This window comes from Giraffa tippelskirchi, chromosome 6 (assembly GCF_054371585.1).
Source record: "Giraffa tippelskirchi isolate mGirTip1 chromosome 6, T2T-mGirTip1v1.2.pri, whole genome shotgun sequence".
NCBI lineage: Eukaryota > Metazoa > Chordata > Mammalia > Artiodactyla > Giraffidae > Giraffa > Giraffa tippelskirchi.
The window spans coordinates 151,961,477-151,974,390 of NC_137280.1; the positions used below are offsets into that span (position 1 = coordinate 151,961,477).

Sequence of the window (12,914 nt, forward strand, 5' to 3'; positions counted from 1 at the left end):
CTTCCATTTAGTTTTTTCCCTTGAGGGCCTTATAAGGTGTAAAGATATCTCTTAGATATCTGTGAGAAAGGCAATGAAAGATTTTGACTTTCCTCTGTAAGCTTCATTCTTCCCACAGATAAACATGTTCATATTTCCTCCTGGTTTTCTTTTAGATGGCTCAAGATATGATGGCCCTAGGAGCATTAGGAAAAAATTATAACTTTGTGCCATTTCTTATGTACCAGTTCTTGATATAAATGAATAAGGGTGGGATGTCTTCTTTCCTGTCTCTTGAGCTGAGGTGCACCCATAAAAGACATTCTAGCCTAAGGATGAAAGATGGCTACACAGAAAAAAGAAAGAACAAATTTTAAGAGATGTGGAAGGGTAGCAGAGAGGTTCTACAGAAAAACCGGATCATCCTTCAATCCAGGATCATATCTGAATCACTATAAGCCTTTCTGAATTAAGCATAACTCAGGGATGGAGGAGCTTCATGAGGGAATCTTGGCATGGTGAGAATAGTGTAGGGGGCTGGGGAATGAGGTAAGGAAGAGGAAATGGGAAAGTCAGCCATCAAGGAGTCTAACCACATGCATGCTAAGGCCTTGCTGTAGATCCAGCCAAACAGAGTTTGTGGAAATAAGGCCATAAACATGGAATTTTTGAAATACGAACTTTACTTAAAACATAAATAATGTCAAGAAAAGAACAGAATATTCAGTAGTCAGAAGAGTCCCTGGCTACTTAACCTCAGTTTTTAACACTTCGGTTTCAGGTACTACTTTTTTACATAAGTACAACTCTAAGACTTATACCCCACCCCCACCCTGGGACAGTTTTTTTATATAGATAGGAGAAAAGTTCTTATATAATATAAAAACTTATGGTATACTTTTGAAGAGTGATTCAAGTATACATCCTGGAAAGGGGAGAGTAATAGTAAATAAGATGAATACATACATTTGAAAAAGATTTCAGATACATATTTTTCTAGCTATAAGGTTAACAGGAGACAGGATAAAGTATATACCTAAAAAGAGTTTTGGATATGAATATGAGACAATTTAAACTTTTAGAAGTAAGTGAAGCACAACTCTTGTCCTCAGAGTGTTTTGCTTTAATGGGAAAGGTAAGATTATAAATGCAGTCCCATTTCTTTATATTATAAAGTAAATGCTGAATTTTATTGCTCTTAGGGGCAAAAAATGTATTCTGGCATGTATTATTATAAATACCCAATATGTGAATAGTATCCCTTATTTTATGGATTGCTTGCTTCTTGATAACAACTGATTGGCAGAATGTGATACGGGCTGTAGAAAGATGTGGTTTTGTTATTGGAACATAGAGGAAAGAAAATACGACTTTTAACTAGGAGAATTAGCAGAGTTTCTTGGAAAAAAGTAGTTTTGAGATGGGTCTTGATGAAGAGAGTACAATTTGTGGAAATTGGGGTCCAGGGCATTTCAGGGAGAAAGAAGTGCATGAGCAAAGCTATGGAGGCAGGAAGGTAAGTGTCCTGGGGGTAGGTTTTCGGGTTTCCTGACAAATTCCTGGTTTTAGTATCTTTAGGACTTTCCTGCGGAGCTCTTCAGTTTCCCTAGTCAAGAGTCTTCTGTGCTTCTGCCTGGAGGGAGAGCTCTGGCTCCCGGTGTTCTGAGAGCTGGTGAGAAGAGGCTGGCTTCTGGGCATACAGTAAACCTATATTCCATTATTCTTATGACACAGGCACAGTACTGCGTCTCACCTGTGCCCATTTTGCTTTTTCCAGAGAAATTGCCAGTCTTCTTCTGAGGGAGGTGGAGGACAGCTATCCTTGAGCTTGGAGGGGGATAGGGGTCTAAGAATTTAATTTTTGAACCAGTCCTGTTTATTTGATTTTACTTTCTTTACTTGTTAAACTGTTTTATATGGGAGTATGGCCAATTAACAATGTTGTGATAGTTTTAGGTGAACTGCGAATTGACTCAGCTATACATGTACATGTATCCATTCTCCCCCAAACTCCCCTCCCGTTCACAGACCTCTTTGTTTTAGAACCTCCCATTTTTCCACTTCCAGAGCTACTCTTGCTGTGATTCTCGACCCATTTCATTTTTGTTGTAAATAAATAGGATTGGTTCTTGGTTTTATATATTACTGACTTAGGATTTAGCTTTCAGGTGTACTAAATTGGTTATTGCTCATCCATTTTTCCTTCTAGCTTCAGATACTTTGTTTGCAGTTGTCACCTCTTCTTCTCTCTGCCCTATTGTAGTTTTTAATAAGGTTTCAGGACCAAGTGAAATTAGATGTGTGTTTCATTATGCCATCTTCACCCTGAACCCAAGATTTCTTCATTTCTTTATCACATTATAGTTAGATTCTTGCCTTAAGAGAGAAGCTCCTTCTGTAAAAATCCTATGCTGATTATGAATGACATAATGACACAAAATGCTATTGTTATATTTTCATCTGATTTACTAAGAGCCCAAGAAACATCTGAGGACCAGGACTGTTTTAAAGTCTCTGGAAAAACTGAAAGAATTCTGCTGCGATTCTGCCCTTCCTCAAAATAGAGTCCAGACAGAACCTCTTCAGAAGAAGTTTGCAGTTTTGCCAAAATGTACTGATTTTGAGGATATTGATCTTCTACGTGCAAAGAATGCAGTTTCTTCTGAAGATTCCAAATCCCAAACTAGCCAAAAGGTATGTGACTCTTATATGGATGGATATCCAGTTACTTAAAATGGTAGGTTCTCAAGTGCCATTAGGTTCTGTGGGTTCACCCAGGGAAGGGGTTCCCAAACCTGGCTGATCATCCAAATCAGCTGAGGGAGCTTCTGCTTCTTAGATTTTTTTTTTTTAATTCCTGGAGATTCTGATTTACTATTAAGGTGGGATAGATTGATTTTATTAAAACAACACAAAATAAAACCTCCCAGCTGATTCTGATATACAGCCTAGGTTAGGAGTCACTAATTTGGGGGGAATTCTTTATTAATAATTAATAGAAGCACAGTTTCTTATAGTCCTCCTTATAGTTTCCATGATTAGTCTAGAAAATCATGGTAAATAATTTATAGAGATGTTTTGAGGTTTTTAGTTGAAAGCTTGGCTTATACAATAAATAGAAAACTTAACTAAATACATATGGGTTCCTTACTTCTACTGTTTTGTGACTATTAGTGTTTTTCACCATTGCAAAATCAGGGAATTTAACTCTTGATCCATCATTGAAATCTATACTTCAGAATTAGTGGTGAAGCTCAGCCTTAAATGAGATCACCTTACTGTAATAATTTTGTGTGGTGACAATTGGTTATTGGACTTGTGATCATTTCATGATGTATTTGATTGTCAGATCACCATGTTGCACACCTGAAACTAACATGATATTGTGTGTCAACTATATGTCAGTTAAAAAGAATCACCTGGAGAACAGAACTTTCAAAAAAAAAAATCAATAATCAGAACCCTTTCTCAGAATCATGTTTATTTGGTATTCATGAAGAACTGGACTTGGTTATCATTTAGAAGCTCTCATTTTAATGTGTAGCCATGGTTGAGAGCTACTGAATTAAAGAAATAGTTCTTTACTTTTTTTTTTTGAGTCATTTAAATCTAATACAACTTTGGATTCTTTACTCAGAAGAATACTCAGACCAACACAATTTTTGTATCTGATTTTCAGAAGTTCACACTCCTTTCTGCAAAGTCCAGATTCATGAACTGGCCAAAAAAAAAAGAAATAGTATATGAAATTGTTTTATTTTAGGCTTTCAAAATTTGCTTAAGATATTAAGTAGTAGTTTAGTTTGGCTCAATTTTTTAAAGTCATTTACTTTGAAAGAATTCCAAACGTGCAAGAAAATTTGCCTAAATGTACAATACACTCCTGTAAACCTTTCACCTGGATTCACCAATTATTAGCTTTGTGCCAAATTTACATTCTCTCTTTCACTCTCGAATTTTTATGGTTAATACTTTTTAAACTATAAAAATCTTTCGGTTGCCAGGACAAGACATTCAGCCATTTTGGACCATCACAAAGGAGTTATGAAAACCTACAGAAAACTTCTGAGTCTAAATCATCTAACAAACGGACTAAAAGCCTCTACACACCCTTAGAATTACAATACTTAGAAATGAAGCAGCAGCAGAAAGATGCAATTTTGTGTGTGGAATGTGGATATAAGTATAGATTCTTTGGGGAAGATGCAGAGGTAAGTTATTTTCTTAGGCATTATTTCATGATTTTCTTGTCCAGGCTTAAATATTTTCCAGTGTTTTCGTTTCACTTTCTGACCTTACGAAAAAGCTAAAGTAATCAGTTGCATTTTAAAAACGCTTTCATTTAAGTAAAGTGAAAGTTGCTCAGTCATGTCCGACTTTTTGCAACCCCATGGACTATAGAGTCAATGGAATTCTCCAGGCCAGAATACTGGAGTGGGTAGCCGTGCCCTTCTCCAGGGGATCTTCACAACCCAGGGATCGGACCCAGCTCTCCTGCATTGCAGGCAGATTCTTTACCAGCTGAGCCTCCAGGGAAGCCCAAGAATACTGGAGTGGGTAGCCTATCCCTTCTCCAGCGGATCTTCCCAACCCAGGAATGGAAAAGGGGTCTCCTGAATTGCAGGTGGATTCTTTACCCCTGAGCCACCAGGGAAGCCCCAAATGAAAGCCTTAAATAAGCTTTCATTTGAAGTAAACACTCAATATAAACAGAAGCAAACTTGGTCGATGCTAAATTTGTGGAGAAGGTAGTGAGTGGTTCCGACTGGAATGTTCATGCTTACTCTCCATGGTGCTTACCTAGTGTCTTTCCTCCATCAAAAGTTGATTGTGGATGAACCAAATAGTTAGTGAATGAATCATAATCGTGTGAGTCTTCTTAATGAAGACTCACACCAAAAAAAAATTGAGATGTATGAAATTCTTCTCTTTACCTTTACTTTATGAATTTTCTTAGCCAGGAACATAGTTAAATATCAAAGAATGAGCACATTAACTCTGCTAGCCTACCAACAGGTGTGTGAAGTCTTACAGGTCTCTGTATATCAGTCATTTTGCTATCTTAGTCTAAGTTGGGTTGCTCTTCGTTGAGATGCAAAAGCTTCTTATTGCAGTGGAGCATGGGCTCTTGGCAAGCAGACTTCAGTAGTTGCAGCACACGGACTCAGTAGTTGTGGCCTCTGGGCCCTAGAGCACAGGCTCAATAGTTGTGGTGCATGGGCATAGCTGCCCAATGGCATGTGGAATTTTCCCAGACCAGGGATCAAACCCAGGTCCCCTGCATTGGCAGGAGGACTCTCAGCCACTGGACCACCAGGGAAGTCTGCCCTGATGCTTCTTAGAAAAAAGTAGGGAATCAGGTGATGCTACACGTTTCCACATTCCTATCATTCGTGTGTCATTGATTAGCTAACCAGACCATGGGGTTTTCTTTTCACTTTCTCAAAGATGCCCTCTGTCCAGGGAGGTTTATCATTTATATATACTGTGTGATAACTCCTAATTTTAAATTATTTGCATGTGCTAAGTAGCAGATTCTTATTCCATTACACTCTCATGCTCTCTGTTTTGCACAGGGAAAAGTTCAGCACTTTAAGGTTTTGACCGAGGAACCTGGTAGGCTACAGCCGGTGGGGTCACAAAGAGTCGGACACGATTGAGCGACCTCGCTAATCCCCGATAATCGCTAATAAGGACATAAAAGAAAACGTGTCATATTTTTCTAAGTTGTTCATAGATATAGATGTTGGCCTTTAGTTTAGGCCATGGACACTGTTAAAGAAAAAGATGAAACCATAAGCTTCTGCACAAGGAATGTCTTTTAAACATTTTATTGACCTACCACATAGATAGCTGCTGCTGCTGCTAAGTCGCTTCAGTCGTGTGCACAAATCCTAAATATATACCTTGATGGATTTTTAACAAAGTGAACAAACACCACACAAGAAATCTTGAAATAGAAACTTACTGATATTTTCTTTTAAAATTTTTTTAGATTGCATCCCGGGAGCTCAATATCTATTGCCATTTAGATCACAACTTTATGACAGCAAGCATACCTACTCACCGACTGTTTGTTCACGTACGCCGCCTTGTGGCCAAAGGATATAAGGTCAGCTTTGACTTCAATTTCTGGGCAAAGGGGGTTGGAGTCTCTTCTGGAGACGGAGGCATTTCTAAGGTGGGAGGCTGAAATTGGTTTTGGAATTGAGCATTTTGGAGAAATTAAAGTTTGTCATAATTATTAGCACTTTATCTTCATGAGTTTTTAAAAAAGGGTAAAAAAATTTTTCAACTGTGTGTTGGAGTGTTTCTTAGTGATTTATCCACACTTGTAAGGTCCTTGTGTTAACTTATTACTTACACTTAAGTCCTACATCTGGACGTTGTGGACTAGTTTTTTATTTTAAATGTTTCAGAATTAAACTTCTAAACTCTAGAAATAATTCGTCTTAACAGATTTTCCATTGTATTTAACATGCAGTGTTTATTACTTTTGTTGAAGGTGGGCGTTGTGAAGCAAACTGAAACAGCTGCTTTAAAGGCCATTGGGGACAACAAAAGTTCACTCTTTTCCCGGAAACTGACTGCTCTTTATACAAAATCTACACTTATTGGAGAAGATATCCTTTTTGAGTAGGAATTTTTTTTCTTAAATGTTACAAGGCCTTTGTTTTAAGGAACATTTTTAAAAACTGTTCTTTGATTGGGTACTTTTTTAAAAAATATACTTTGTATTTTGTATTGGGATATAGCTGATTAACAGTGTTGTAGTTTCAGGTGAACAACCAAGGGACTTAGCCATATATATACGTGTGTTCATTCTCCCCCAAACTCCCCTCCCATCCAAGCTGCCACATAACACTGAGCTGAGTTCTAGTGATACTATACACTAGGTCCTCGTTGGTTATCCATTTTAGATATAGCAGTCTGTACAGGTCCATTCCAAACTATGATTGGGTTCCTTGTTGATGAGATGAGGCAGTATGGTTACTTGGACCTTTGATGAGTATGATAACTGAAGAGAGAAGGGTTGGTTTTGGCTAGGAAGAGGCATTTTTCAAATGCCACAGTTAAAGAAGAGGTCATCATATTTTAAAAAAAGAGAGCCTGGTAAATGATGACACAAGTCAGCAACTGATGTGAAATTACATCTTGCCCAGGCCTGTGTCGTCAGTGGTTAGTTGCTTGGGCTTACAAACTCCTGTACATCTTCCTAAGTGAGACCTACAAAATAACTTACTAACTTCACAATGTGAAAACTACAAAGTTAAAACACAGTTAACTGCTTATAAAAGATAATAGTAGGTCATCTTCATTAATTGTTAGTGTCATAAGAATTTTACTACTTTTGAAAATGGATTGTAAGCTTTCTCACTTTGTAAGAATCTTCAGTATATACAATGACTGCCCCCCAGTTTTTGGTCATTTATCATTTCAATGAGTTACTTGAAGCCAAGTGATTTTAACAGCAGGGTCATAAAATTTTGTCAACTTAAAAAACCGAATAATTATATATAAAATATGATAAGGAAGCGCTTTGTTTACTGTGTGATGGGGTCAGGTCTCTCAGAATAAAACAATGTAGGGATAAAGTCTTAAATGACACTGTGTGGCAGTAGTATTTCTGTTATTTTTATTACAGATCTGCTTATTTAGAGTCCTAAATAGCTCCTACCCACATTCTGAAAGCTGTTTTGTTCTGTTAATACCATGAATAGGAAACAGTTACCACTCAGAATGGACCCCAAACTATTAACAGCTCTGTATTGTTCTAAGCTTATCAGGCTGTAAGAACTTGATGATTCTGTTATTTCTTTTGCCCAAACTTGAGTCTCTTTTTTAAAGCCTGCTTCTAAAACAGCACCCCTTCTTGCTTCTCTTTTACTCTCTTATCAGCTGATGCCCAAAGTGGATGTTCCCAGACTGACTATGTCCAAAAACAGCTTTCATCCATGAGAATGTGTTTAATGGACTTACTACACACACACACACACACAAGTATGTTTCTGTTTTCTTTTTTGGTTTTCTCACGTTTTTAAAAAAGTTCTCTTGCTATGTCTGAGAGCTGTTAGGCACTTTAGCAGGGGGAAGTAATTTACACTATTTTAGTGTATTCATGCTGTGATTTGTGGAATTAAACTTTATGGGATTGTTAAGGATTCAAGGATTATGATTGGGCTTCCATAGGATCTGAGGTATATTCTAGGTCTTTTGGAAGTGAGAGGATAATAGTTGTCTGTTCTCATGAATCTTATATCTTAGGGAAGATATGGCATTGTAACTATAATCAGTAAATCAGAAGAACTAATGCTGCGTGGAAGATTTTGTATAGAGCAAAAATGTCCAGGAAAATGAACTATTATTTTAAGGAGGAAAAGCTCATGGGAATGTAGCATTTGTTTTTCCTTAATAATTATTACATGTGAATCCTCTAGTCAAGCTGGATGATGCTGTAAATGTTGATGAGGTAATGACTGATACTTCTACCAGCTATCTTCTGTGTATCTGTGAAAACAAAGAAAACGTTAAAGACAAAAAAAAGGGGAGCATTTCCATTGGAATTGTGGTAAGTACTTTGTAGGTAAAGAACAAATGATATGTTCACGGTATCTTTAAATATGAGTAATCATGTATGGTTTATAATGAGGCTATCTGATGGGTTGTGTCTTCAAGTAATTGTATTAGAAAAACATTTCCCTCCTAATTTTATATGTTAAAATATAAATTTTCTTACATGACTGTTTGGCACTCTGTGCTTTGGAGGGATCTAGGTCGTTTTCTGTCCATGTGCTCTAGTAGTTTAGTGTTGAAGATAGACACAGTGACAGGCATGCACACAAACAGTGTTCAGATAGCAGAATAAAACATTTAAGTCAACACATGCGTGGATAATAAAGGGTTTTACAAATTTCCTCTAGATTTGAAGTTAAAGGCAAACAATTATGAGTTTGTCATATCTAGTTTTAGAGGAAAGGGTAGTTAAGGGAAAATGATAACTGGCCAATTCAAAACTCCATTTTTAATAAACATGAGCAATATTTATAACCAGTCTTCCAGGTGAGTATAGTTTGTGAATCGTAGTTTTATTGATCTTGCCTTCTGGCAGTTTGTGAGCAGATTTGCCCATTTAGAGACCTATTTGGACTCTGCTTAAAATCTTAGACTTAAGGGCCTCTTAGAACTACTGTTAGACTCCATTGTTCTGTTAAGCAGAAGCAGGACTCCTTGCCTAAGTAATAACCCATTCTCTTTATTTTTTTGAACTTTTGCAGCCAGCTGCAATATCAGTAAAAATTCTTACAGCCCAGATGTCTCCAAAATACCTTTTGATACTTCATTCTGGCTGCATAACTTGGTACTAACTTGATGTTTGCTTAACAGTAAGCCATTCTTTCTGGGAGTTAGCATTACTATTGGGGACTCTAAATGATTTTTTTTTTTTTGTCCTTGAGAAGCACTTTTTATCTAGCTGCAGGCAATTGAACCTATCTACAATAGTAAAGTTATTTGCTTTTAAGTTTTAACAGATGTAATGTGCTATTTTATACTTACCTGGAACTCAGTCTAAGGAGCAGAGCTGATTTTATATACAATTCCTATTTCGTGCTTCTAGAAATACTCTTTGGTGTCTTGCCAAAGTGAACATAGTGTATGAACTGGCATATGAAAGAAATGAGAATTGATAGTTTCCATCTCAGTCATTTTCTTGGGACTTACTCTTTTTTTTTTAACCTTGTGTTCTGCATCGGCGTATAGCCGTGTTGTGATCATTTCAGGTGAACAGTAGAGAGCCTCAGCCATACATATACACGTGTCCATTCTTGCTCAAACTCCCCTCCCATCCAGGCTGCCAGAAAACACTGAGCTGAGTTCCATGTACCATGTCAGGCTCTTCACTGGAAGAGGCCCTCAAATTCAGTGCGGCTGAAATGGATCTCATCTTCCGGTACCCTGCTCTTGCTGGGTTTTTCCCTGTTGTGATGAGTGTCACATGTTCCCCAGTCCCTACCTAGGAGTCATCCTTTGGATACTGGTAGTTAGTCTGAAATCAAAGGCTTGACTGTTGTAGCGCCAGTGCCATCAGACTCTCTACCTGCAGACTGACTGTGGGCTTATCAGTGTCGCGTATCACACGGAGTAGAAAACATTGCAGGTTTTATGATATAGACCATTTCTCTGATTAAGAAAGCAAAGAGGAATTTGGCCAACACATTTATTACTTGAACTTCTGTAAATAGCTTTTGTACAAGTTTGGTTGTAGATTGGGAGATAAACTTATGTATGTATGCTAATATACTTACAGTTCAGTTATCTGGCCACTAGAGAAGGCCTCTGGGCTAGAATTAAGGAACTTCCTTGAGCCAGGAATGAGTGATTTAAAAAAAAAGTCAAGAAAAATGCATAAATCAAAAATTACCAGTGTAATGTGAGACAGCCCCCCAGGTTAGAAAATATAACACCATTCACAGAAGGTCCCTTGCCTCCAGAGGTAACCATAATCCAGACTTTAAGATAATAATTCCCTTGCTTTTTGATCCAATTTTACCACCTTAGACAGTATATTAATATAAATATGTTGTATTTACTCCTTTTGGGTCTTCTTTGTTTACCATTTTGTACATGAGATTTATTTGCATGTATTACCTTAGTAGTTCTTTTGTTGCGTCGTCAGTTTATATTTCATTTTACAATTTATTCATTCTTCCGTTAAGGGACAAGTGGATTCTTCCCAGTTTTTGCTTGTAGAAAATATGCACTAGGGACATTTTTGTATTAATACATGGCTTCTGATATGCATGTGCCTGAGTTTCTTAACTTGGGAGAAATTGCTGAGTTACAGACAGGATGCTTTCAACTTTCCTGGAAAATGCCAGACTGTTTTTCGAAGAGGCTGTGTCAGTTGACTTTCCACCAGCCATGTTTGAGTGTGGGGACTGGTTATTTTTCCTCCTGTTTGCTCACGCAATCTGTAACTGGCCCCAGGCCTTTCTTAATTATCAGTAATGAATAGGAGTGTGACTTGTGGTGTCAGACTATGTGAATCTTGCCTCCACCACTATATCACCTCTCGACCTATGAGTAAATGACTTCATTTTTTTCTTCTTTTCCAAACTATGATCTTTTCCAGGTTTTCTTTGCTATTATTGGCTTGGGGTGATGGAAGTGGCTTTCAGTTCTCATAGTTATTTCCCTGGATAGACTGTGCCCATGGGGTTTAGTCAGAGTTTGTTATATTTGATTTTGTTTTTGGCAAAAAAATACACTTTTTATTTATACTATATAACAAAATAGTAACTTATTCCTCCTCTTGTGGCCAGGGTACTAGGAGCATATCACTTATTACTGTCAGCAATAACAACTACTGTATGTAAAGCGCTTTACAGCTTACAAAGTGTTCATTTGTTTTCTGATTTGACCGTTACAGTAACTTTGTGAGGAAAGTAACCTGGTTGATTCCTACTTACAGAGGAGGACCCTGAGACCCAGGAGGGTTTGGTGACTTGTCATAGTCACTTCATCCTGTGTTTTATATCCAGGATTTGGCTGAACTCAGGATGTCCATAGTCCCATCTAGCATAGTTTAAATATTGGTGAATCTGACTTCTTATGTAAGAGTCTTGGAAAGCACACAGGTTTTCAAACGCTTTAGAAATTCAAGTACATACTCATGAGTGTTGTCTTTACTATTTCCATGTTTATGAATACTGTGCCGTAGTTACAATGGGGAAAGATGTATTTTCTGTGCCTGTGTGTTTTTGTCTTTAGGGAGTACAGCCCGCCACAGGTGAGGTTGTGTTCGACAGTTTCCAGGACTCTGCTTCCCGTTCAGAGCTCGAAACTCGGATACTGTGCCTGCAGCCAGTGGAGCTGCTGCTCCCATCAGACTTGTCGGAGCAGACAGAGATGCTCATCCTCAGGGTCACAGCTGTGAGGTGAGTTGGCACATCGCTGGAGAATAGTGTGGATTCTGAAACCTAGAGCTGATTCCCAAGTGAATGCTTATCAAAGTCATTAAAAATCGTTTTTATTTGTAAAAATATTTCATCACAGTAGTGGAAATTTCAAAAAACAGAAACAGAATTACCCATAATGTCACCTTAATGGAGGCCTTTAGAAATTGCTCTTTTAAAAGGGGTTTATGATATTTAATGATATTATTTGATACGGAAAGTGTTATGGTATTGTTTAATGAGATTATTTGGTAGCTGATCTTCAGTTTCTGGAGATAATAATTTCTTAGGAAATTTATGTAATTTTGGAAATGCCTTATTTTTGCTGTAAGTTTCAGTTTGTGGCTGAGTCCAGTAGTCAAATTTACTAGATCTGTGGTCACTCCTTTTATTGATGAGGCCGTGTGCTAGGCACCGTGGCCTATGGAGAAAGATGTGCTTGTGATGTGTGTCTGCAGCATCTATAATCCAATGGGAGAGGAAGATAGGTACAGACCTAACTGGATTCACAAAGCGTAGTGTATACGTGACAGACATGCAGGTGCCTAGGTGGGAGGATTCTGTGCTGTTCCCCAAGGAGTTTGGTGGGAAGAGACTGGAAAGTTGGGCTGGGGCTCCAGTGAAGAGGGCGTTATGTACTGAGGAATCTGGACTTCAGGCATGAGAACCCACGAAGATTTATGCTTAATAGGTTGACAAATCAGTTAGAAAATCAAACTGAATGATTCAGTGAAGTTCTGTATGTTTCTTTGTTCTTTGAGTTGAATGTTCCTTTTTTCCTTTGACTTAAAATTCTTTCAGAGTAGCTCTCATAATGTGTTTTTCTGATTAGAACACTAATCCATATTCATTCAGGAAAAGTTAAGAGTTATAAAAAAATGTCCCATAAACATAATAGTAAGCTATAACTCAGAGATAACTACTGTTAAATATTTTGGTGTATTATTTCTGTGTATATATATCCTCTTTTTTTTGTTTATA

The 12,914-nt window shown here is 37.6% G+C and overlaps 1 protein-coding gene across 3 annotated transcripts in view; it reads left to right on the forward strand.

Moving 5' to 3' along the window:
• Window positions 1-12,914, forward strand: part of MSH3 (mutS homolog 3) — a 182,544-nt gene that overhangs the window by 7,212 nt on the left and 162,418 nt on the right. For all 3 annotated transcript variants that reach the window (XM_081503822.1, XM_081503823.1, XM_081503824.1), the window contains exons 3-8: window positions 2,453-2,673; window positions 3,984-4,190; window positions 5,975-6,091; window positions 6,485-6,602; window positions 8,403-8,548; window positions 11,749-11,915. In XM_081503822.1, coding sequence (XP_081359948.1) covers window positions 2,453-2,673; window positions 3,984-4,190; window positions 5,975-6,091; window positions 6,485-6,602; window positions 8,403-8,548; window positions 11,749-11,915 — 976 coding nt within the window. The remainder of the gene's footprint in view (window positions 1-2,452; window positions 2,674-3,983; window positions 4,191-5,974; window positions 6,092-6,484; window positions 6,603-8,402; window positions 8,549-11,748; window positions 11,916-12,914) is intronic.